Raw genomic sequence first — 17,816 nt, 5'->3', positions numbered from 1 at the left:
ATCCGTCTCACCCTGTCCTTTGCCATCTTAAATAAAAATATGTGCATTTTTAAATTTGTCACAAAAAATCGTCCTTTTTTAAGTGAATTCAAAAATTCAATTCAACAAGCACCACTACAAGTCCACAAATTGGAATTCTTGATCTTCAAAATAGGTTCTTAAAGTTGAATGGTGAATGGTTTCAAGGAATGATAATGTCATGAATGGATTATCTTAACAGTAGATAGTTGTGATTGGCTCAATTGTTGGGTTCGTGATCAAGTGAAAAATAGCTTATGAATTTTTAGTTATTTCAATGTTAATTGGTACTAAATTATAATTAATTTACTTAAGATGCGTAGTTTTCTAATTGTTTATAAACTCTAATAAATCCATTTATTAAATTATTAGAACAAGTGTCGAGTAATTAGTTACTTTTATTTATGTGATGTATTTAAATAAAATATAATGCTGTCTGTGTATAAATATTTCATAGTGACATCGTTACTGACCAAAAGTACTCTTAAACGGGTAAAGCAATTTTTTTAATTGTCTATGTATTTTCAACTTGTATACAATCGTTTCATGCAAAGATCATCAGTTGAGTTCAAGTCATCGAACCATGTATATAAAAGAACTTGCACATGTTAACGCATGTCATTATTTACTGAGAGCATCTCAAGCGCACCTGTAAACTGTAATAAAAAGTATCGCATCACTCCCAAAATGCTTACACAATAAGGAAAAAGGTGGAAGGACAACTAATTTTTTATAATTTATTTTCATGAGAAGACATGTCCGTTTATTTTTTTTTTATATAATTTATCTTCATTTTATTCTACATCCTCTCTCTTGTACATGGTCCCACAATTATTGCAATCGAAAAGCCTCATTAGAGATGACGTTCTCTCCATCCCCATTTTGTATATCAAATGTACAATTACACACATTATGGATATGATCTTAGTATTTGTTCATATAATTTTGCATTGTACGTGTGATCAACATTAGATGTTAGTGCCTACCGATTATGTACTAAATCCTTGTTCCAATGGAACTATCACTAGGAAAATCCAAAAGGGTTGTGACTTATTCTAAATGGTCTAGTTATCTATTGAAAAGATCGAAATATATTTTTATAATGTTAATTCAAATTGTTTTATGTTCTCTATTTTAATATGTTGTTATTACCAAACAAGTTAAAATACATATCAAAAATATATATTATTTTAAGAATATCCATACTAAAGTAAGATAAGGAATTTTATTTTGGGAAAGATTTTTCATTTTTTTTCCGAAAAAATGACCTTTGTTGGAAAACGTGTGGCTAAAAAGTAGGAAACATATATGAAAAACGTGAAAATATTTTTTTTAAAAAATATATGATTGAAAATGAGTTTGAAAAATGATCTTTCTCTTCGAAAAAAGGACTAAAGTCAAATGTTTACTTTTCATACTGTTATATAATATTGTTAAATAATTTGAAATTGTTTTCATAACGGCACCAAAGATGTTTAATATAGTATTATTGTTTAAAAAAATGGCGGTGAAACTAATTAAATGCGTGAAAATTGAAATAAAATCTAGAAACCACACTATCGTCACGACCATAGCCACCGTCGACTTCCACCACTACCAAACATCCCCCTCAATCTCACCACCCACGATGTCATATTTCTCAAGCTAAATATAGATGAATTATATACAATCCAACCAATATTATCTGAATTAAAAAAGACTAAAAAGGGGTATCAGGGACAGATCCAGACATTTCGAACTCTAGGGTCAAAAATAAAAATTTTCATCGTAGTCCGTAGACGAGTAGCAGCATGGGCGGACCTATATAGCAGGGACTATGCTGCTGAGGGACGGCCAGGTGGAGGGCCGATGACGAAGAGAAAACTGGAAAGTGGAAAAGACGAGTACAAAAAGGGAGACGAGTCACGACTCACGTTCGGTAATTGGCAGTTTGGGAAAAATGGGATTTGATTTGAGAATATTGGAACTCATTATATAAGTTGGATTGGATTTGAGTAAATTAATAAATAGATTATGGGATTATGGATGTGGATATAGTGATTGGATTTGGGCTTTTCGCAAGTATGGGCTACTATTTGAAAATTGGATTTGGCAATTGATAGCAGGTAGTTGCTAGGTTATAAAACAAAAAAAAATTGTGAGGTCATTTGACCCCATGTGGGTCTGCCCCCAAGGGACATGATTGAATCTTCAAAATTGAAGAACGATACATGAAAGCGAGGAAACTTACATACTTATAGCTGCTTTGAGATTGTGCAGTGATCTTGTGGCTTTCAACGAACAATTTGCAATTACATTGAACTTTCAACATCCATCTAATGCAAATATTATCATCATTTCTTGTGAAAAACGAGAAAAAGAAATACAGGTCGAAGTGAAACGACGACCGATGGAAGATATTCAGAGTTGCCCATCCATCATTTTGTATGGTTTTCTTATGTTCAACATTTGTCCAGAGTTATCCTTTCACCCCAAAATCTGTTTACAATTTTAGACCTCAAGTTTTGCAATAATTCATGAAAGAAAGAACCTTCTAGCTTTTCTTGGTTTGCAAAACTTGTCGATTTACACCACAGTGGTGGCGATAGTGACGGTATATATATATATATATATATATTTTAAGTATAAAACGGTATAAAATTTTGACTGACAACACATGACTGAAATTGATTGAAAAATGAAAAAAGAAAACAAAAAACAATCTAATCAGCTACGCCCATGTGGACATCGGTAGGAATTTTATCAAGAATTCTCTGTACTCATGGCTTTTTCCATAAATGTAACACAATACTTCCATAACAAATAAATTATCACGCTATTTTTTAATAATTGTTTTTTAGTGTATCTGTATAAGTTTCAATAATTTGTTTTTCAATCTATGTATATAAATTCCCCATAATAATATTGAAGAAATTTAGACAGAGAAATGAGTCTGAGCCTAAGTCCTTGTTTGGGCTCCATTTTAATTTTTTTTTTTTTTGGGAAAATATATTTTGAAATAATCATTTTTTAAGAATGTGTGTTAAAAAAAAAAGAAAAAAATTTGAATTTATGCACAATATTATTTTATTTGAAGAATGTTGTAATTAAAAAGAGGAGGAAAAAATGCATTTTAGATAAAATTTAGGCCAAACATGGGCTAAACTAGACATTATAGAACGTGAAAATTACATGAGCGCTTATTTTTTAAATTTACATTTCATTAATCCTATTTTAAGTTTAATCTTTCAGAAATTAGAAATATCTCTCCACTTTCTCTCTCTCCATTAATCCCCGTAAATATATACATCAAGTTTTCACTCTCCAATCTCTCTAATCTACACATTTAACCAATCAAATTGTTGCTTAATTGTCTCGAAATTCGATACCCAAAGTTGCAATCGGACGATTCCGTCAATTGCAATTGACAGCCAAAAATGGTGGTGGTGGTTCCAGTGGTTGTTTGGTTTTGGGTTGCAAGATGGACAGTCTTTTCTCCATTTTCTATGGATTTGAGATGGTGGCGGAGAAGGGTTTTGGCTTTTTTGTCGCATTTGTGGTGTGGTGATGGAGGTTGTGATTGTTGGTGGTGTGGTGAGGTGTTGGTCTGTGTTCTCTGTGGATTTGAAGAGGTGGTAGCAATGAGTTTGGGGTTTTTTTGTAGGAGGGGGTGGTGGTTGTGGTAGAGATGGAGGTTGTAATTTTTGTGGCTATTTTACGGTGGTTTGTGGTGGATCTTGAGATAGTGGTTCTAGTGCTGGTGGTGGTTATGGTGTTAAGTTAGGTTGGGGTTATATAAACACGTTTGTGACCTATAAATTTGGTTAATCTGTAACCAATAAAATAAATAATTTATGATACTGATGTAATGACATGTCACAGTCCTTTGACACTTGTTATGGGTCACATATCAATGTTCATAGATCATATATCAAATAGAATTGGCCACAGATCACTGATCTATGTTCATGGGTCAAATACTAATTAGTCACATGTTATAATGCATAAGTCACAGGTTAATATTCAAAGGTCACGTTTATAATTTACAAGTCATATTGTATATGTTACATATGTTCACAGATCACAAGTTATAATTCACAGTTTAATATTAATTGGTTACAAACTATAGCTCATAGGTCACAGGTAACCGTTCACATATCATATGTCATATTGTAAAGGTCATTGGTTATAGTTCACATGTCAATATTAATTAGTCACAAGTTATAGCTTATAGATCACCTTTATTGGTAACATATCAATGTTTACGGGTCACAAATTCAAAAGAATTGATTACGGGCTTGGAACAATGTCACAGACAATAAATCAATGAAAATTTAAAAGAATTGATCAAATGCCATTGATTTCTCCGAATTGCTCACAAATTCAATAAACCAGATTTCAGAATGTGGGAATTGAAGTTATTTCATCTGGTGAGTAATTTTAAAAAATATAGATTTAAATTACACTAGTACTGCATAATCGTGGTTGAAGAAAATGATCAGTTGCCAACGATGATGCTCAGTTGATGTTCTTCAACAACTGCTATTTTTCTCTCTCTCTCTTTCCTATCCGAGCCAACGATGCTCAACGACGATCAGTTCGCAGTTAAAAGTTATTAGCAATCTTTTGTAGATTCTATCTTTCTCATGTTGCTCACTGTGAGTGTGGATATCGATGAACGGCAGATGCCAACTCCAGTTATCAGTGTTCTAAAAAGCTCATTTAGAGGGCGCCAAGGCACCGCCTAAGCTTGAAGCTCGGGCAAAACGCCTCGCTTTGCACCTAGATGCTTTTTTTCCAATTCCTAAACGATTAAATTTTTTCCTTCATTTATTTTGTCTTCTAAAGACGCGATTTATTAGTCATTTTAAGTCTTTCTCTCTCTCTCTCTCTCTCTCTCTCTCTTTTTAACATTATTATTATTATTATTATTATTCAAAAAAGCTTTTCATTTTACTTTAATTTTAAGTTTTTAAATGATTTTATTTGTACAAAAATAAAAAATGATTATTTTTGAATAGTGAAATAAGATTTAAGTTATGATGTCATCTACATTGTTTAATTGTGATTTTGAGACTCATTTTATTACAACATTCAAAAGTATGTATGAAGTTCCTATAAACTTATTAAGTAGGACTTGTCTAGTTGAAAATTGAAACATTGAAAAATATTCCAATTTTTACATTTCGCAAACCTAAAAATTGTTTAATTGACTAATGGTAGGAACTATTAAATAAATATTGTATTTTATAATTTTAGATGTTTAATATGTATTATTTTAATTATTAAATAATTTTTAAAATGATTAAAAAGTGAAAATAATATTATAAATAAGAAAACGTTTTTTTAGGCCTAAACCTTGCATAGGTTCGCTTAAGCTCGTAAAGATTGAAACTTGGGTTCCGCGCCTAATCACGCTCTACGCTTTTTAGAACACTACCAATAAGATGGAATGGCCACGAACGTATGCCGATGATTGTGGGTTTAATTGGAGAGAGATTGATATTAATTTATATATAATTTTTTTATTTAACTAATAAACTTCAATTACCATCTGAATTTTAAAAAATTAAACTTGTGATCTGAAAATTGAATTGGTCTAAATTTAAGGCATGAGATATAAATTTTTCCCTCATATAAATCGGGCCAAGAGTCCAAATGCATGGGCTGAAGGCCCGGAGAAGACAGCGAACCCAGATAGATCGCATTCTCAGAATGCTGTACACCCCAGCGCACGATAGCAGAGACTCGACTGTTTTCTGGGTCGCTTGCTCTGTACGCGCTTGGGATTTCACTGACCATATCCTGCCGACCTTTATTACCCATCAACCGCCGATGCTCAATCGCATTTTTCTCGTTCTTCGGTTCCCGGAATTCGACTCGATTTTTATCGATCCCAATAACGAATTAGGTAATTTCCATCGATTTTTTCAATCTTTATGCAATTTCATTGTTTTCTGGTTGATATGCATGTCGATCGTGTGATCTATTAATGGTTTTTTAATCGATTGAGTTTTGATAATAAGATATTTTGCGATTCGGCTGTATTTGTATCAATTTCATCATCGAATTAGGTATTTTTCATGGATATTGTTCGATTTTTATGTGATTTCAATGTTTTTGGGGGTGATATGCTAGTCTATTTTGCGGCCTGCTAAGATTATTATTATTATTATTATTATTATTATTATTATTATTATTATTATTATTATTATTATTATTATTATTTGTAAATAATTGTTTTTCATGACTAGTGGGTTAGGAATTATTAGCGTTTTCTTATTCGCTCGAACAATTGAGATTCGATTTTTTATGTGAATTTTTTGTTGATTCATCTGCACGTCAATCTCTTGTGTGATTATTGTTGAGGATCTAATTAAAGATTGTTTTTTAAACACGGGTGAAAACTAATTGGAATTTTCAGAAATGTTCATATCAAATTCTTTAGGTTATCTCTGCTTTTTTAATTCTTTAGGTTCTTTCTGATGATTCCTCCTATTCTGTGAAGATCAGAAGGTTTTAGGCATTAAAGGTTTTTATTAATTTTATTTTGTTTTATCATTTTACTGAACTGGAGTCATGTGAATTATTATCTGTTTGTTTCAATTAGTGCTTGAGCCTGAGCTTTTACTCCATTAGACTATGAATATTTGATTTTTGTTATCAGGTGAAGATCCTCTATTTGTCTGTATTAATTTCTGAAGAAACGATAAATAAGAGAAAAATGATAGTTTAATGTGTTAAATATCATAATTTGAATGATCATATGATGTGGTCTTACTTTCACAAATTACTATTTATGACTCGGCATTTATTTTAGTAGGGTGAGGATTTTTTTTATTGATATTAGTGGACTTCTATACATTTATGCCTCTAGCTATCTGGTGCATATGTGCTGAAAAAAATCTGAGTTTCTTGCTTTTTTGAACACAAGTTTCTTGTTTATATTTTTGTATAATATCTTTTTCCTTTTGTGATCAGGTCGATTTTACTTGGTTCACAAGGAGCCAAGATCCAAATAGTCTCCTTTGGTCCCTGGTAATTCACTGTCTCAATGGTGGGATATGATAGAGATGTATGCAAATACTGCACTGATCTTATGCTTTTAAGGTTTCTTATACATTATGCGTTTATTAATCACTATTCTGCTATTACAGGAATATGAAGATTTGGATGAGTATGAGGAGGATGATGAGAAGTACGAGGAAGAGGGCTACGAAGAGGAGGAAACCCACCAGCCCACACAGGAGGCATTGGAATATCTTGAACTGAGGCAACGGTTAAAAGAGACATATAGAAAGAAGATGAAGAAGCAATTAGGGACTGCTAATCCCAGTTCCAGTGAAAAAACTAATGCAGTGCGCAAGGATAAGTGAGTTTCATTTACTCATTGTAAATTTCGGAGACTCTTTGTCCATGTGAGTTTGTTCTTGATACAAAATCAGTGGAATCATTGAAGAAATTTTTTTCCTCAGTTTGATGAGATGTCTTTTTACTGATTTTTCCTGTTCCAATTAATGAAAAAACAGTCTATAATATGTGCCATCTGTGATATTCGTGACTCTAAGCTGTTTTAATTATCTGTGATTTTAATATGAGTTTAATGTGCTAATACTCCCAAAGTAATATGTATTGCTAGTGTAAATGTGATAAGCTGTTGTCCCTCTAGCATTTTCAGCTGTTTTGACTTGTTTATGATTTTTTGAAACTCCTGGATTTTATGACAAACACCGTTGTCTTTGAACAGTTCTGCAATTTGGGCCTATATTGTATTTTGGTTCAATTTGAAGGCTGCTCTTGATGTATTGTTTATGTCTTTGCTCTATGAGTAGGCATTGCTCAACATTATTCAGTTTATATTGATTTTGACTATGTTGTTTTGCAGCTTTGGTTCATTCTTTGGGCCTTCACAGCCAGTTATTGCTTCGAGAGTGATTCAAGAAAGCAAGTCCTTGTTGGAGAACCCAAATTTGGCAGCAAGGATTTCTAAATCCAATACTTCCATGCAAGCCAATAAGAACTCTGCTTCAGCCACTGCGGGGTCAAAACCTCGATCTGACCATCTGCAAAAAGTTACCAATGGGGTAATTGTAGTAGTCATTGCTTCATTTTGGGGTTAATTTAAATCTTTCTGTTTCCTTGATCAAGTGTGCAGTAGCTAATGTGACCTTTTCCACAAGAAACAGATTTTTTCTTCTTCTTGCCTCTCAATAATGTATTGTTATTTGTTATTCTGGTATTCTTCCTTAACAACTTAAGCATATTCAGTACTGCAATTTGTTCCAATTTATAGGATTTGTGTTTGAGCAGTGTCAGATCTTTTTCAGGTATAATCCTAACAAGTATCGAGATGACGATGATGACAGTGACATGGAGGCCAATTTTGATGATATCTTGGCTGAGGAGAGACGCAGGTTAATAAGAAATATTATTGATATTGCATGGCTTTTAACTTCGGTTTGTGTACTTGCTTCTTGTTTTATATTAAATGAGTCAATGGTTAGCCCCTGCAATTTTTTTTTCCTGTCTGGTTAAATAGGCCACACTCATTTGGCTCGTCTCTTGTATTTGGCTTATTATACTTGGTATTGCCACCCATCAGGGAAATTTTGGCCTGTCATATTTATATAATTTTCTTTCTATTATAGCTAATTTTGTTCTCGTTTTCTTTTTACGTCACATCCTAATCACCATTATTCCATTAAATAGCTGAATTCAATTTATGACCAAAACATTCAAATTGAGAACAGCATGCTTCTCTGAAAACTTATTTCTAGTTGGCAATGTCGTGGACTGCCTAGAAGCTGCTTGCTGTTTGGTATTTCGACGATTCATTCATTTATGACAAATTTTGCACTGACAAGATTCCCTGGATTTGGAAGAATGAGTAACTTTGAGTTGATATTTTAGTTGGTTATGTTACTTTCGAATTTTATTTTCATAGCAGCAGCTAAACACGTGAAAATTAGCCCCCATTCTGTTTTCATGTTAAAGCTCGTCTCATCTCATTACATTTCTTGTTATTCAGTGCAAAAATTGCGCTTGAAGAGGACAGAGAACAACTACGCTTGATTGAAGAAGAAGAAAGGAGAGAGCGGATGCGATTGCCAAAGAGGCAAAAGCGATGATAGAAGAAATTCTGCAATAATAACAGATTTGGCTGTTGAATTAGCTCAAGAATTGCTAGAAGAGCGAAAAATGTGGGGAGCCTCACCCTGATATTACTAGAAGTTGATTCAATATGTTAGTGGATGAGAAATGGGGCTTTGGTAATTTTAAATATGCATATGATTGATTATTTTTTGTGCCCTTCAATTTGTTTGGGGATGAAAATGAAAATGTATAATTAATTTTCTACACTTCTAGTGAATGTGGGTTCTTTTCTGTCCATTTCCTTTCGTCTTAATTGTGACTTTCAATCCTGCACCTCCATCTTCATAGGAGAATTACATCTCAATCCAAATACGCAAACATGAATTGTCGATAAGTAATAGCGCTGAGAATTTCCTTTTATAAGCTTATTATGTTATATTTAACATTTTTTCCTACTCAGATGTTTAGACTACATAACACATAAAAAAAAAACAAAATTTTTAAGTTTGTTGTTGATCCGTATCTATTAATCTAATTTTATTTATCAGTCAATAGTTCTTGTAATATAAAACTTGGTTATTTTAGTTCTTGCAATCAAGTGAGACTAAAATTTGGATTTTTTTTTTCTTTTTTTAAATTCAATTTGGACTAAAAGTGTAAAGTGACTAATCGAATTGAATCAAATCAAACGATTTGGTTTGATTCAGTTTAAAAGTTAGAGTGAGTTGGTTTGAATTGAAATCGACCTAATCGATTAATTTGATTTTGGTTTTGGGTTGGAGTCGAAATCAATCCAAGTCAAGCTGCGTCCAGGATTATTGGTTCCTCTCCCACGTATCATTAGTCTTCCTATTTATGTGCCATCTAGATGGGAATCCATTGAATACGTGAAGATGCTCTAAGCCTTGTCTTGTGTTAACTATTCGAGTTGAATATCTCAATTGTCAACATAGTTTTCTTATCTTGTTTCAGTTCCATTGAACATTCCTAAAATGATTTTAGTCACTATTGAACTATAAAAGTTTTTCGAGTTACTATTGGAATTTCTTAAAATATTTTTTACTTTATATTGAAGTTCAAAAGTTTTTTGAGTGGCCACTGAGCTTATAAAAATCTTATTTATTTCGTCATTCATTGTTCTAAAAATAGTTCAAAAGTTTTTTGAGAGGCCACTGAACTTATAAAAATCTTATTTATTTCGCCATTCATTGTTTTGAAAATCAATAGACTTGTTTAATAGTTTTCAGAGTTGCCATAGAGCTTATCAAAATATTATTTATTTCGTCATTCGTTTGTTCTAAAAATTAATAGACTTGATAGCAGATAAACAAAATTTTCACACACGACATTATTTAGATGTTAGTGTATGCCACTTTGTCAAAATTGCGAGTGATGTACGTTTTGAAAAAGATGGAGTAATGAATGAAAAAATATTTTTGTAAGTTCCTTAGCAATGAAAATTTTCAAATGATAAGAAAGAAATATTTAAAAAAGTTTGTGACAACTACCTTGTTTGCCCCATTTTATGGAAATGAAAATGGGCAGAATAATATTTTTTTGAAAAATGAGTAGTTGAAAAAGAAGAATTTTTTTTTTATGTGTAATATATCTTATGGAAGATTGTGTGATTGAAAATATGAGAGAGAAAGATGAAATGTAATAGAATGAAAATTAATGAAGGTCAAACAAGGAATAAAATATTTAACCCTAAGATGTCTCTAAAGTGGGGTAATGTTAGTATTGAGCTTGATGCATGAGAAAATAATAATAATAATAATAATAATAATAATAATAATAATAATAATAATAATAAGGAAAGAAAGAAATACAATTGAATGACAATGACAATTTGTAAGAGCTATTTGTCACAAACCGCAAGAAAGTGACTATAGGCTTGGCATGACACGGGAATGTTATGGCACAAAGTGGGAACATGAGGTAGACCTATGGCAAATTAGTTTCAAGTTTCGACGATATATGGAAATGAGGGCGTCACATAATTTGGTGGGGAAGTGACTTATGTCCCAAATTTGCGTTTGTTACGTTCAGGTTACAACATAGGAAATTGGATAGCTCGGGCAGTACGCTACAGTTGGACGTAATTTCCTGCTGTAGGAGATGTAGGTTGGGAAAATCAGGTAGAGCATGTAGTGTGCTATGGTTGGACAAAACTACATGCAGTAGGGGATGCAGGTTATGAAAACACAAGCACTGTAGTAGGGGACATGCCGGACAAACACTGGCCTTGTGACAAGGAGACAGAGGCAGGCAAAACTCAAACAGACTGTACAGGCACTTCGATAGGGCGCAGGCAAATTGTGTAGACAGAACGCAAGCAGTAAAGGCGGGCTGAGAAAACACCAACAGGGGATGAAGGGCTGGAAGTCGGGTTTTTCTAAGGTGATCATTATTGTAAAGGGGATAAATACCCTGAACTAGGGCCAGGGGTTTTGCATGTAAGTAAATGCCAACTGGTACAACTTGTCTACAAGTTTGATGAAGGAAGTAAAGTCCAACTTGACAACCATGATAAGAACATATTCACTTGCACATGAGTTTTATAGATTGTCTATTTACACGGAAAGGGACATGCCAACTAGCACAGAGTTGAAAATGGATAGGGCACCTTGTAACATGACAACTTGCAAGTGTAGAAACATACAACTTGCAAGACAGTAAATTTCAATTTGGTTACCTTCTGGTCTAAAGAGGTAGATGACAACTTGTAATCAATGAGAACTCTTGGATCAAAATTAATCATAACCATTGATGCCAACTTATCTACTAAGAGTTTGCCTATAAATAAAGGCATCTAATCATTTGCTAATCCCAACAAGGAATGGAGGGAGTGTTGCTGTGTTGGAGAGTTGAAAAAAAAATTCACATGGATGGAATAGGAGTAAAGTAAGATTGAGTAATATCTTTGTAGAGAGAAAATACTTGAGAGTTTGTACATAAAAATATACAAAAAAATGTGTGTTTTTTCTTATAATTTTATATTAGCCTCTTTGGTTACATTATCACGGAGGTTTAAGACTGACTTAACTCTATCTCATTGGGATGGGAGCTGTGGAGCGTTAAAGCCGCATTGTGCTAGCATTAGGGACGGATCCAGGATTGGATCCAAGATCGAGCTATAAAATTTCAAACCGGGCTATTACGTTAAAAAAAATAATTTTACACATAAAAAATTGATTTTTTACCAAAAAAATAAAAATAAAAAATACCTTAAAAAAAAACTCTTGGGCCTGGGGGGGGGCTACAGCCTAGCCCACCCCCCTTAAATCCGTCTCTGTCTAGCATAGTTTGAAAATAATGAAACTAGGTCCGTGAGATATTGCTCTACTTTTTATATAGTCGTAACCTCTTGCTCCCTTTCAACATCACACGATCTCTTATAAAAACAAAGCCAATTAAGATGAAAAAATTAGGACTAGACTAATCAAAATACCAATATTACGAAAATTGATATGCTCAATTAGAAAAATAAAATAAAAATTAATAAAAAAATGTCCAAATTTACACTCCCCATTCTTTAACGTGTGTTCAAAAGAAATATTAGATGATTCAAAGTTTTCAACTTTCGTCACCTAGGAAAGAATTTTGTTAAGTGGACGACCTCTACTTGTTCATTCATGTGCGTTTCTTTAACGCGCATCAAATCGAAACCTTACTTGAACCAAAGCTTCAATCTTCCATCACGAAAGAGAGAGATTTGCTAAGAAGACGACCTTTATATGGACAATATATCTCGACACATGAGACATGACCAACCAAGAAATCCTAGAACCCCTCGACAAACCCCCTAATCCACCGGAATTGAATTGCAGAGAACAATGGCATTAACAATAGACCCAACTGAATCTTTCAAACCATACACGCTCAAGCACACTCTCCCGGCCCACAAACATGCTATTTCCAGCGTCAAATTCTCGGACGATGGCCGCTTACTCGCCTCGTCCTCCGCCGACGAGACAGCCCGTATTTACTCCATTTCCGGTTCCTCCGCCATCGTCCGCCACGAATTAGAAGGCCACGAACAGGGCATTTCCGACCTTGCTTTCTCGTCCGATTCCCGCTATCTCGTCACTGCTGCGGATGACCGGACTATTCACCTCTGGGATGTCTCGACCGGAGCCCATATCAAGACTCTCATCGGACATACTAATTACGTGTTCTGTGTGAATTTTAATCCACAGTCGAATATGCTTGCTTCGGGTTCTTATGATGAGACTGTTCGCATTTGGGATATTAAGTCTGGGAAGTGTATAAAGGTGCTTCCTGCCCACTCTGACCCGGTGACTGCGGTTAATTTTAATCGGGATGGGACGCTGATTGTTTCGAGCAGCTACGATGGGCTTTGTAGAATTTGGGATGCTTCAACTGGACATTGCATGAAAACTTTGGTTGATGATGAGCATCCACCTGTTAGTTTCGTGAAGTTCTCTCCCAACGGAAAGTTTATTCTCGTCGGGACTCTGGATAATACTTTGGTAAATTCTTCTTCTTTAAGTTTCCTTGTTCTGAAGATTAATTTTTATCTAAGCTATTGAACTTCTGTATAATTCTTATTCCATTATTGCTTGCTTGAAGAAGTAAAAGGCTTTGTAGTCTGAGGATAATTGGGCTAAAGTTATTTGGGAAGAACTCAATATTTCTTGACAATGGGGTTGCTATGTGATGTTGTAGATATTAAGATATATTGCATGAAATGCGTTAGTTTTGCTTCTGTCAGGAATATGTTGTCTTCTTCATTGTTAATGTTTAGTTGTATTGGGATCTCAGTGTTCTCGAGTGGCAATTATTTTCAGTCTTAGAGTTGCAAGCAATATGCTTTGATACTTACCTGGACCAAGTCAAAGGGCATTCAAGAAGGCCCATGGCCTAGGTTGGCAGCCGTCATTGCACACGGAAGGGGTGCCTGCTTAAAGTTGGTCCAAGTATTCGAGCCTATGTCATAACTTGTGCTAGAGGGGGTCTGCTTTTGCGTAGCCCCTAAAGGAAAAATGAAAAATCCTTTGGTCACATTTATTATGTGTCAACTATTGTTTAGATTTTAACTGGAAACTTGTAATTATTTAGTTCCATTTACCCATAGCCACTGATTCTGAATAGAATGCTGGTTTTATCCAAAAGTCTAATAATAATAATAATAATAATAATAATTAAGAACTGACAATTTCATTTGGTCTTCACTCAATTTCGTGGTGTGGCAAGAGTGGATCAGTTTTACTGGTTAGAGGCTGGTCAAAGGTTTGTGCTTTTATAATATGTGTTCATATTATTGTTATTTAGATCTGGGTCATGCTTGATCCAAAAATTTCCTATCATTATAGGAACTTGGGTTTTTGTATTTTTTCCTGTCTTACTTGGTTCCTTGCTTTGAAGATTGTTGTGGTTCTAAGGACGGTATCATTGCTCATAATGACAAATTAAATGAAGTTACTGTTGTGATATGGTTTTTGTTTATAACTTGTCTTGCATCAGATAAAATATAATATTCTCCATTATTGACATTGAAAATTATATATTTGTGACAGGGTTCTCTCTTTTTTCTTGGTTATACTGTCTACTTCCCATACTAGTTCTTTTGAGTTATTCCAATAGTAGTTAACTATTATTGATGAATCATGGTTTCAAATGATAATCATGTTACATATTGGGGGTCTATATTGGTTATGATTTCGTGATGCTTGCTAACGCTAGTATTGGAAGAGATATAACTTGACATAACAAAAGAAAAGACCCTAAAACATTTGGGCTAGATCGTATAAAGAATTTAGTGTGTGTGTGTCTATATATTTATATATTATTTATTAGATTGATGGTATTTATATATCTTCCTTATTCGGCCTAAACCACCTCCAACCTGCATATTTTGTTATACGGTTGATCTTTTGAATGAACATTATCCACATTAATCCATCATAATACAATCTACCTATTACTGTGCACTATAATTTTATACTGAATACCTACATGGCCTAATTCGGTGTCTGTAGCCTTGAGTTATAATAATATCATGGATATAAGTTTAGCCATAAATAATCTATCCAATAAATTTAGTTTTCGAATTTTATAGCATAATCCTGCTTTTGTATTTTTAAAGAAATATATACTAAATATGATAATTTGTGATTGAGTTTGAGCCATGTTTTGAAAATCGGGTTTGTCTGAAAATCTGTCTGGTTAAGGATTTAAAACTCAAACTGCATATATAAAAACCAGTGCCTAACCCAGGCAACTGGCTGGTTCTACTGTGAACTGACCAACTAGTATACAGTCCACTTCCCATGCTAGTTCTAATGAGTTGTTCCAAATCCAATAGTGTTAAATTATATTGATTATGGTTTTGTGATGTTTACATACGGTTGTATTGGAAGAGATATAACTTGAAACGGCAAAAGACCCTTTGCACATTTGTATAGCATAAACCTGCAAATTCGTATTTCTAAACAAATAATATGATCATTCTCGATTGAGTTTGAGTTTTAATTGATGACTCAGATCCTACTTCTCTAAATGAGCCATACATGTTAATTCATATACTCTGCTGTTATATAATAAAATAATGGTATCCATAGGATTTAGACTTCGTAATAGAATTTTGCTTCTGCGTTTGCGTTCCTTATGTCCAAGGGGCTCTTATGTTACTTTGTAATTATAATTCCTATGTCATTGAAACTATTTTATCTCGGAACTCAGATTTCCTAGGTCTTCAAAACCATTTTAGCTTGGAACCCAAATAAAACACAATGATATTAGTTAACATCATGCATGACCATAAATACAACCATTTATTGCTCAACTAAAATGTCAAAAAATATTCTTAATTTCAGAAATACAATAATCCTAAAAATGAGTCCTTACACTTTTTAATTAATCTCAAGGCTAGAGATTTCAAAACACATACTAAATGAAAGATCTCCACCCTAGACATAATGAAATCTGCAGCAATGCTTAGCCTGTGCAATTTTTTATTTCCTCTTCTTTTGTGCCTATATTCCTCATTCTTTCGTAACATTTGACAAACTCTTATCTCAAGTTAGAAGCCTGATAAATGAGAAACCATGATCGTTTCTGTTTCATCTGTTTATGCATTATATCTTTCTAGCCTTTTCAACTGCGATATCCTTGGAAACAACACGTGAACCTTGAAAGGGGATTTGGGCTAGTAGGGATTCACGTAGTTCCACTAGCTTCAGTAACATCTCGCTTTTTTCACTTCATGCCATAACAATGTATTTGCTGCAATCACTTGCATATTTTTGATGATGTTAGATTGGGCAAAGACGTGATCTTGGGATTAGTTACACCCATAATTTCACTTTGTTACCTAAAGTGTCTCAACAATTTCTACTAATCACTTGGGGCTCCATGAGACAATTCCATGAATATGGAGAGGGGTCAAATTTGGTTTTGGTGCAAAAATGGCTTCACTGCTTATTGATTTTTAAGTTTTCCCTTTTCTAATCATCTTTGTAATTATTTAAAAAAATTACATATTACTGTCAACAATGAGGTCATCAGTTGATTGTAATCCATTGAACTGGAAGAACACTGAGCATGCATTTGACCACTTGACTAGAAATACTTTTTTGGTAAATCTTATATGCAAAGTATATTTTGAATAAAATATAGCAACTCTATTTATTCAGAATTATTGACTATTTTGGGGTTATATTGTGGACAACAGTCACAATGCTAGGGATTTACCTCTCTAATGGTTCGCGGCTGTTTAGGACTAGGGACTGGATAATATATAGACTAAAAACAGCAAAAGTAAAAATCACCATCTGCTCGGGAGAGGGCTTCAAAACCTTTTTATTTATAATTAAGACATTGCTGCTTCTACTATGGATTTATCTAAATTCATCTGCTAGAGAGAGGGGTGACACAATTGTTAGATTGTAGCTTCATGCTAGGAAAACATTGTTACTCGATGAAAATTGAAAGCTATTCTTTTTCTTTCCAATCTTGCTGGTTACTGCTCTGCAACTCAATTCTTGAATACTTGTTTTGCAGCGACTCTGGAACTACTCTACAGGCAAATTTCTGAAAACGTACTCAGGCCATGTCAACTCTAAGTACTGCATTTCTTCAGCATTTTCTATAACAAATGGCAAGTATATTGTAAGTGGTTCTGAGGATAACAATGTCTACTTGTGGGAGCTTCAGTCACGGAAAGTAGTTCAAAAGTTGGAAGGTCACACAGACACTGTTATATCAGTATCGTGTCACCCAACTGAGAATATGATTGCATCTGGTGCTCTTGGAAATGACAAGACGGTCAAGATTTGGACGCAGGACTGATTTTTGCAATTTTGGGAACGACATGGCTCTCTGGAGACCAGAATGGAAACCTTTTTTTTCCAAGTATCCGCGTTAGTATAGGTCTAAGCAATTGCATTGTGAATTCATCCCTTCTGTTACCCTCTTCCCAATTTAACATTATTCAGGACATTGCTGCTTTGGATTAATATTATTCTCCCTCGGCTAGTCTGTTTTGTAATGTAATTATTGTGGTGGATTCAGTTGGGGCTTGATGTTTGTCTTTGATGACTGACTAGGAAATTTTGTGCTAAGGTAAATTAGCTACATATAAGTTGTTTAGTGAGCATATGAACTGATATGGTGTTTTTTGGTCGTTTTCGCTCAGATTAAGGCAAAAAACATTTTCATGTTTTGCATCAAGGTGGAAAAAAGCGGCTGTTGATGATATTTGC

General features: G+C 33.8%; 2 protein-coding genes and 1 long non-coding RNA gene across 3 annotated transcripts; all 3 read left to right on the top strand.

Annotated features, from left to right (window-relative positions):
• The first annotated feature begins 5,652 nt into the window (after window positions 1-5,652).
• Window positions 5,653-8,132, top strand: LOC111397234. The gene is made up of 4 exons (XM_023024053.1): window positions 5,653-5,908; window positions 6,979-7,072; window positions 7,155-7,369; window positions 7,883-8,132. Exons 2-4 carry the CDS (start codon window positions 7,052-7,054, stop codon window positions 8,115-8,117), a joined length of 471 nt encoding a protein of 156 aa, XP_022879821.1. The 5' UTR covers window positions 5,653-5,908; window positions 6,979-7,051; the 3' UTR covers window positions 8,118-8,132.
• Window positions 8,133-8,287: 155 nt separating this feature from the next.
• Window positions 8,288-9,387, top strand: LOC111397235. The gene is made up of 2 exons (XR_002703204.1): window positions 8,288-8,411; window positions 9,026-9,387. It is a non-coding gene; the product is annotated as an uncharacterized LOC111397235 (long non-coding RNA).
• A 3,289-nt stretch (window positions 9,388-12,676) lies between these two features.
• LOC111397233 (COMPASS-like H3K4 histone methylase component WDR5A) lies at window positions 12,677-17,732 on the top strand. Its single transcript, XM_023024052.1, has 2 exons — window positions 12,677-13,583; window positions 17,116-17,732. Exons 1-2 carry the CDS (start codon window positions 12,927-12,929, stop codon window positions 17,401-17,403), a joined length of 945 nt encoding a protein of 314 aa, XP_022879820.1. The 5' UTR covers window positions 12,677-12,926; the 3' UTR covers window positions 17,404-17,732.
• Window positions 17,733-17,816: the final 84 nt, after the last annotated feature.

The sequence above is a fragment of the Olea europaea genome, chromosome 7, assembly GCF_002742605.1.
Source record: "Olea europaea var. sylvestris chromosome 7, O_europaea_v1, whole genome shotgun sequence".
Classification (NCBI taxonomy): Eukaryota; Viridiplantae; Streptophyta; class Magnoliopsida; order Lamiales; family Oleaceae; genus Olea; species Olea europaea.
The sequence above is the reverse complement of the archived record's forward strand: the minus strand, read 5'-3'. Positions and strand labels throughout refer to the sequence as shown.

Excerpts from the sequence above, each read along its gene's own strand:
- LOC111397234 (XM_023024053.1), top strand. The coding sequence starts at position 7,052 with ATGGTGGGATATGATAGAGAT. Across the intron at positions 7,073-7,154 it reads TGGTGGGATATGATAGAGAT|GAATATGAAGATTTGGATGA; the intron begins GTATGCAAATAC and ends CTGCTATTACAG. Across the intron at positions 7,370-7,882 it reads AATGCAGTGCGCAAGGATAA|CTTTGGTTCATTCTTTGGGC; the intron begins GTGAGTTTCATT and ends GTTGTTTTGCAG.
- LOC111397233 (XM_023024052.1), top strand. The coding sequence starts at position 12,927 with ATGGCATTAACAATAGACCCAACTGAATCTTTCAAACCATACACGCTC. Across the intron at positions 13,584-17,115 it reads GGACTCTGGATAATACTTTG|CGACTCTGGAACTACTCTAC; the intron begins GTAAATTCTTCT and ends CTTGTTTTGCAG.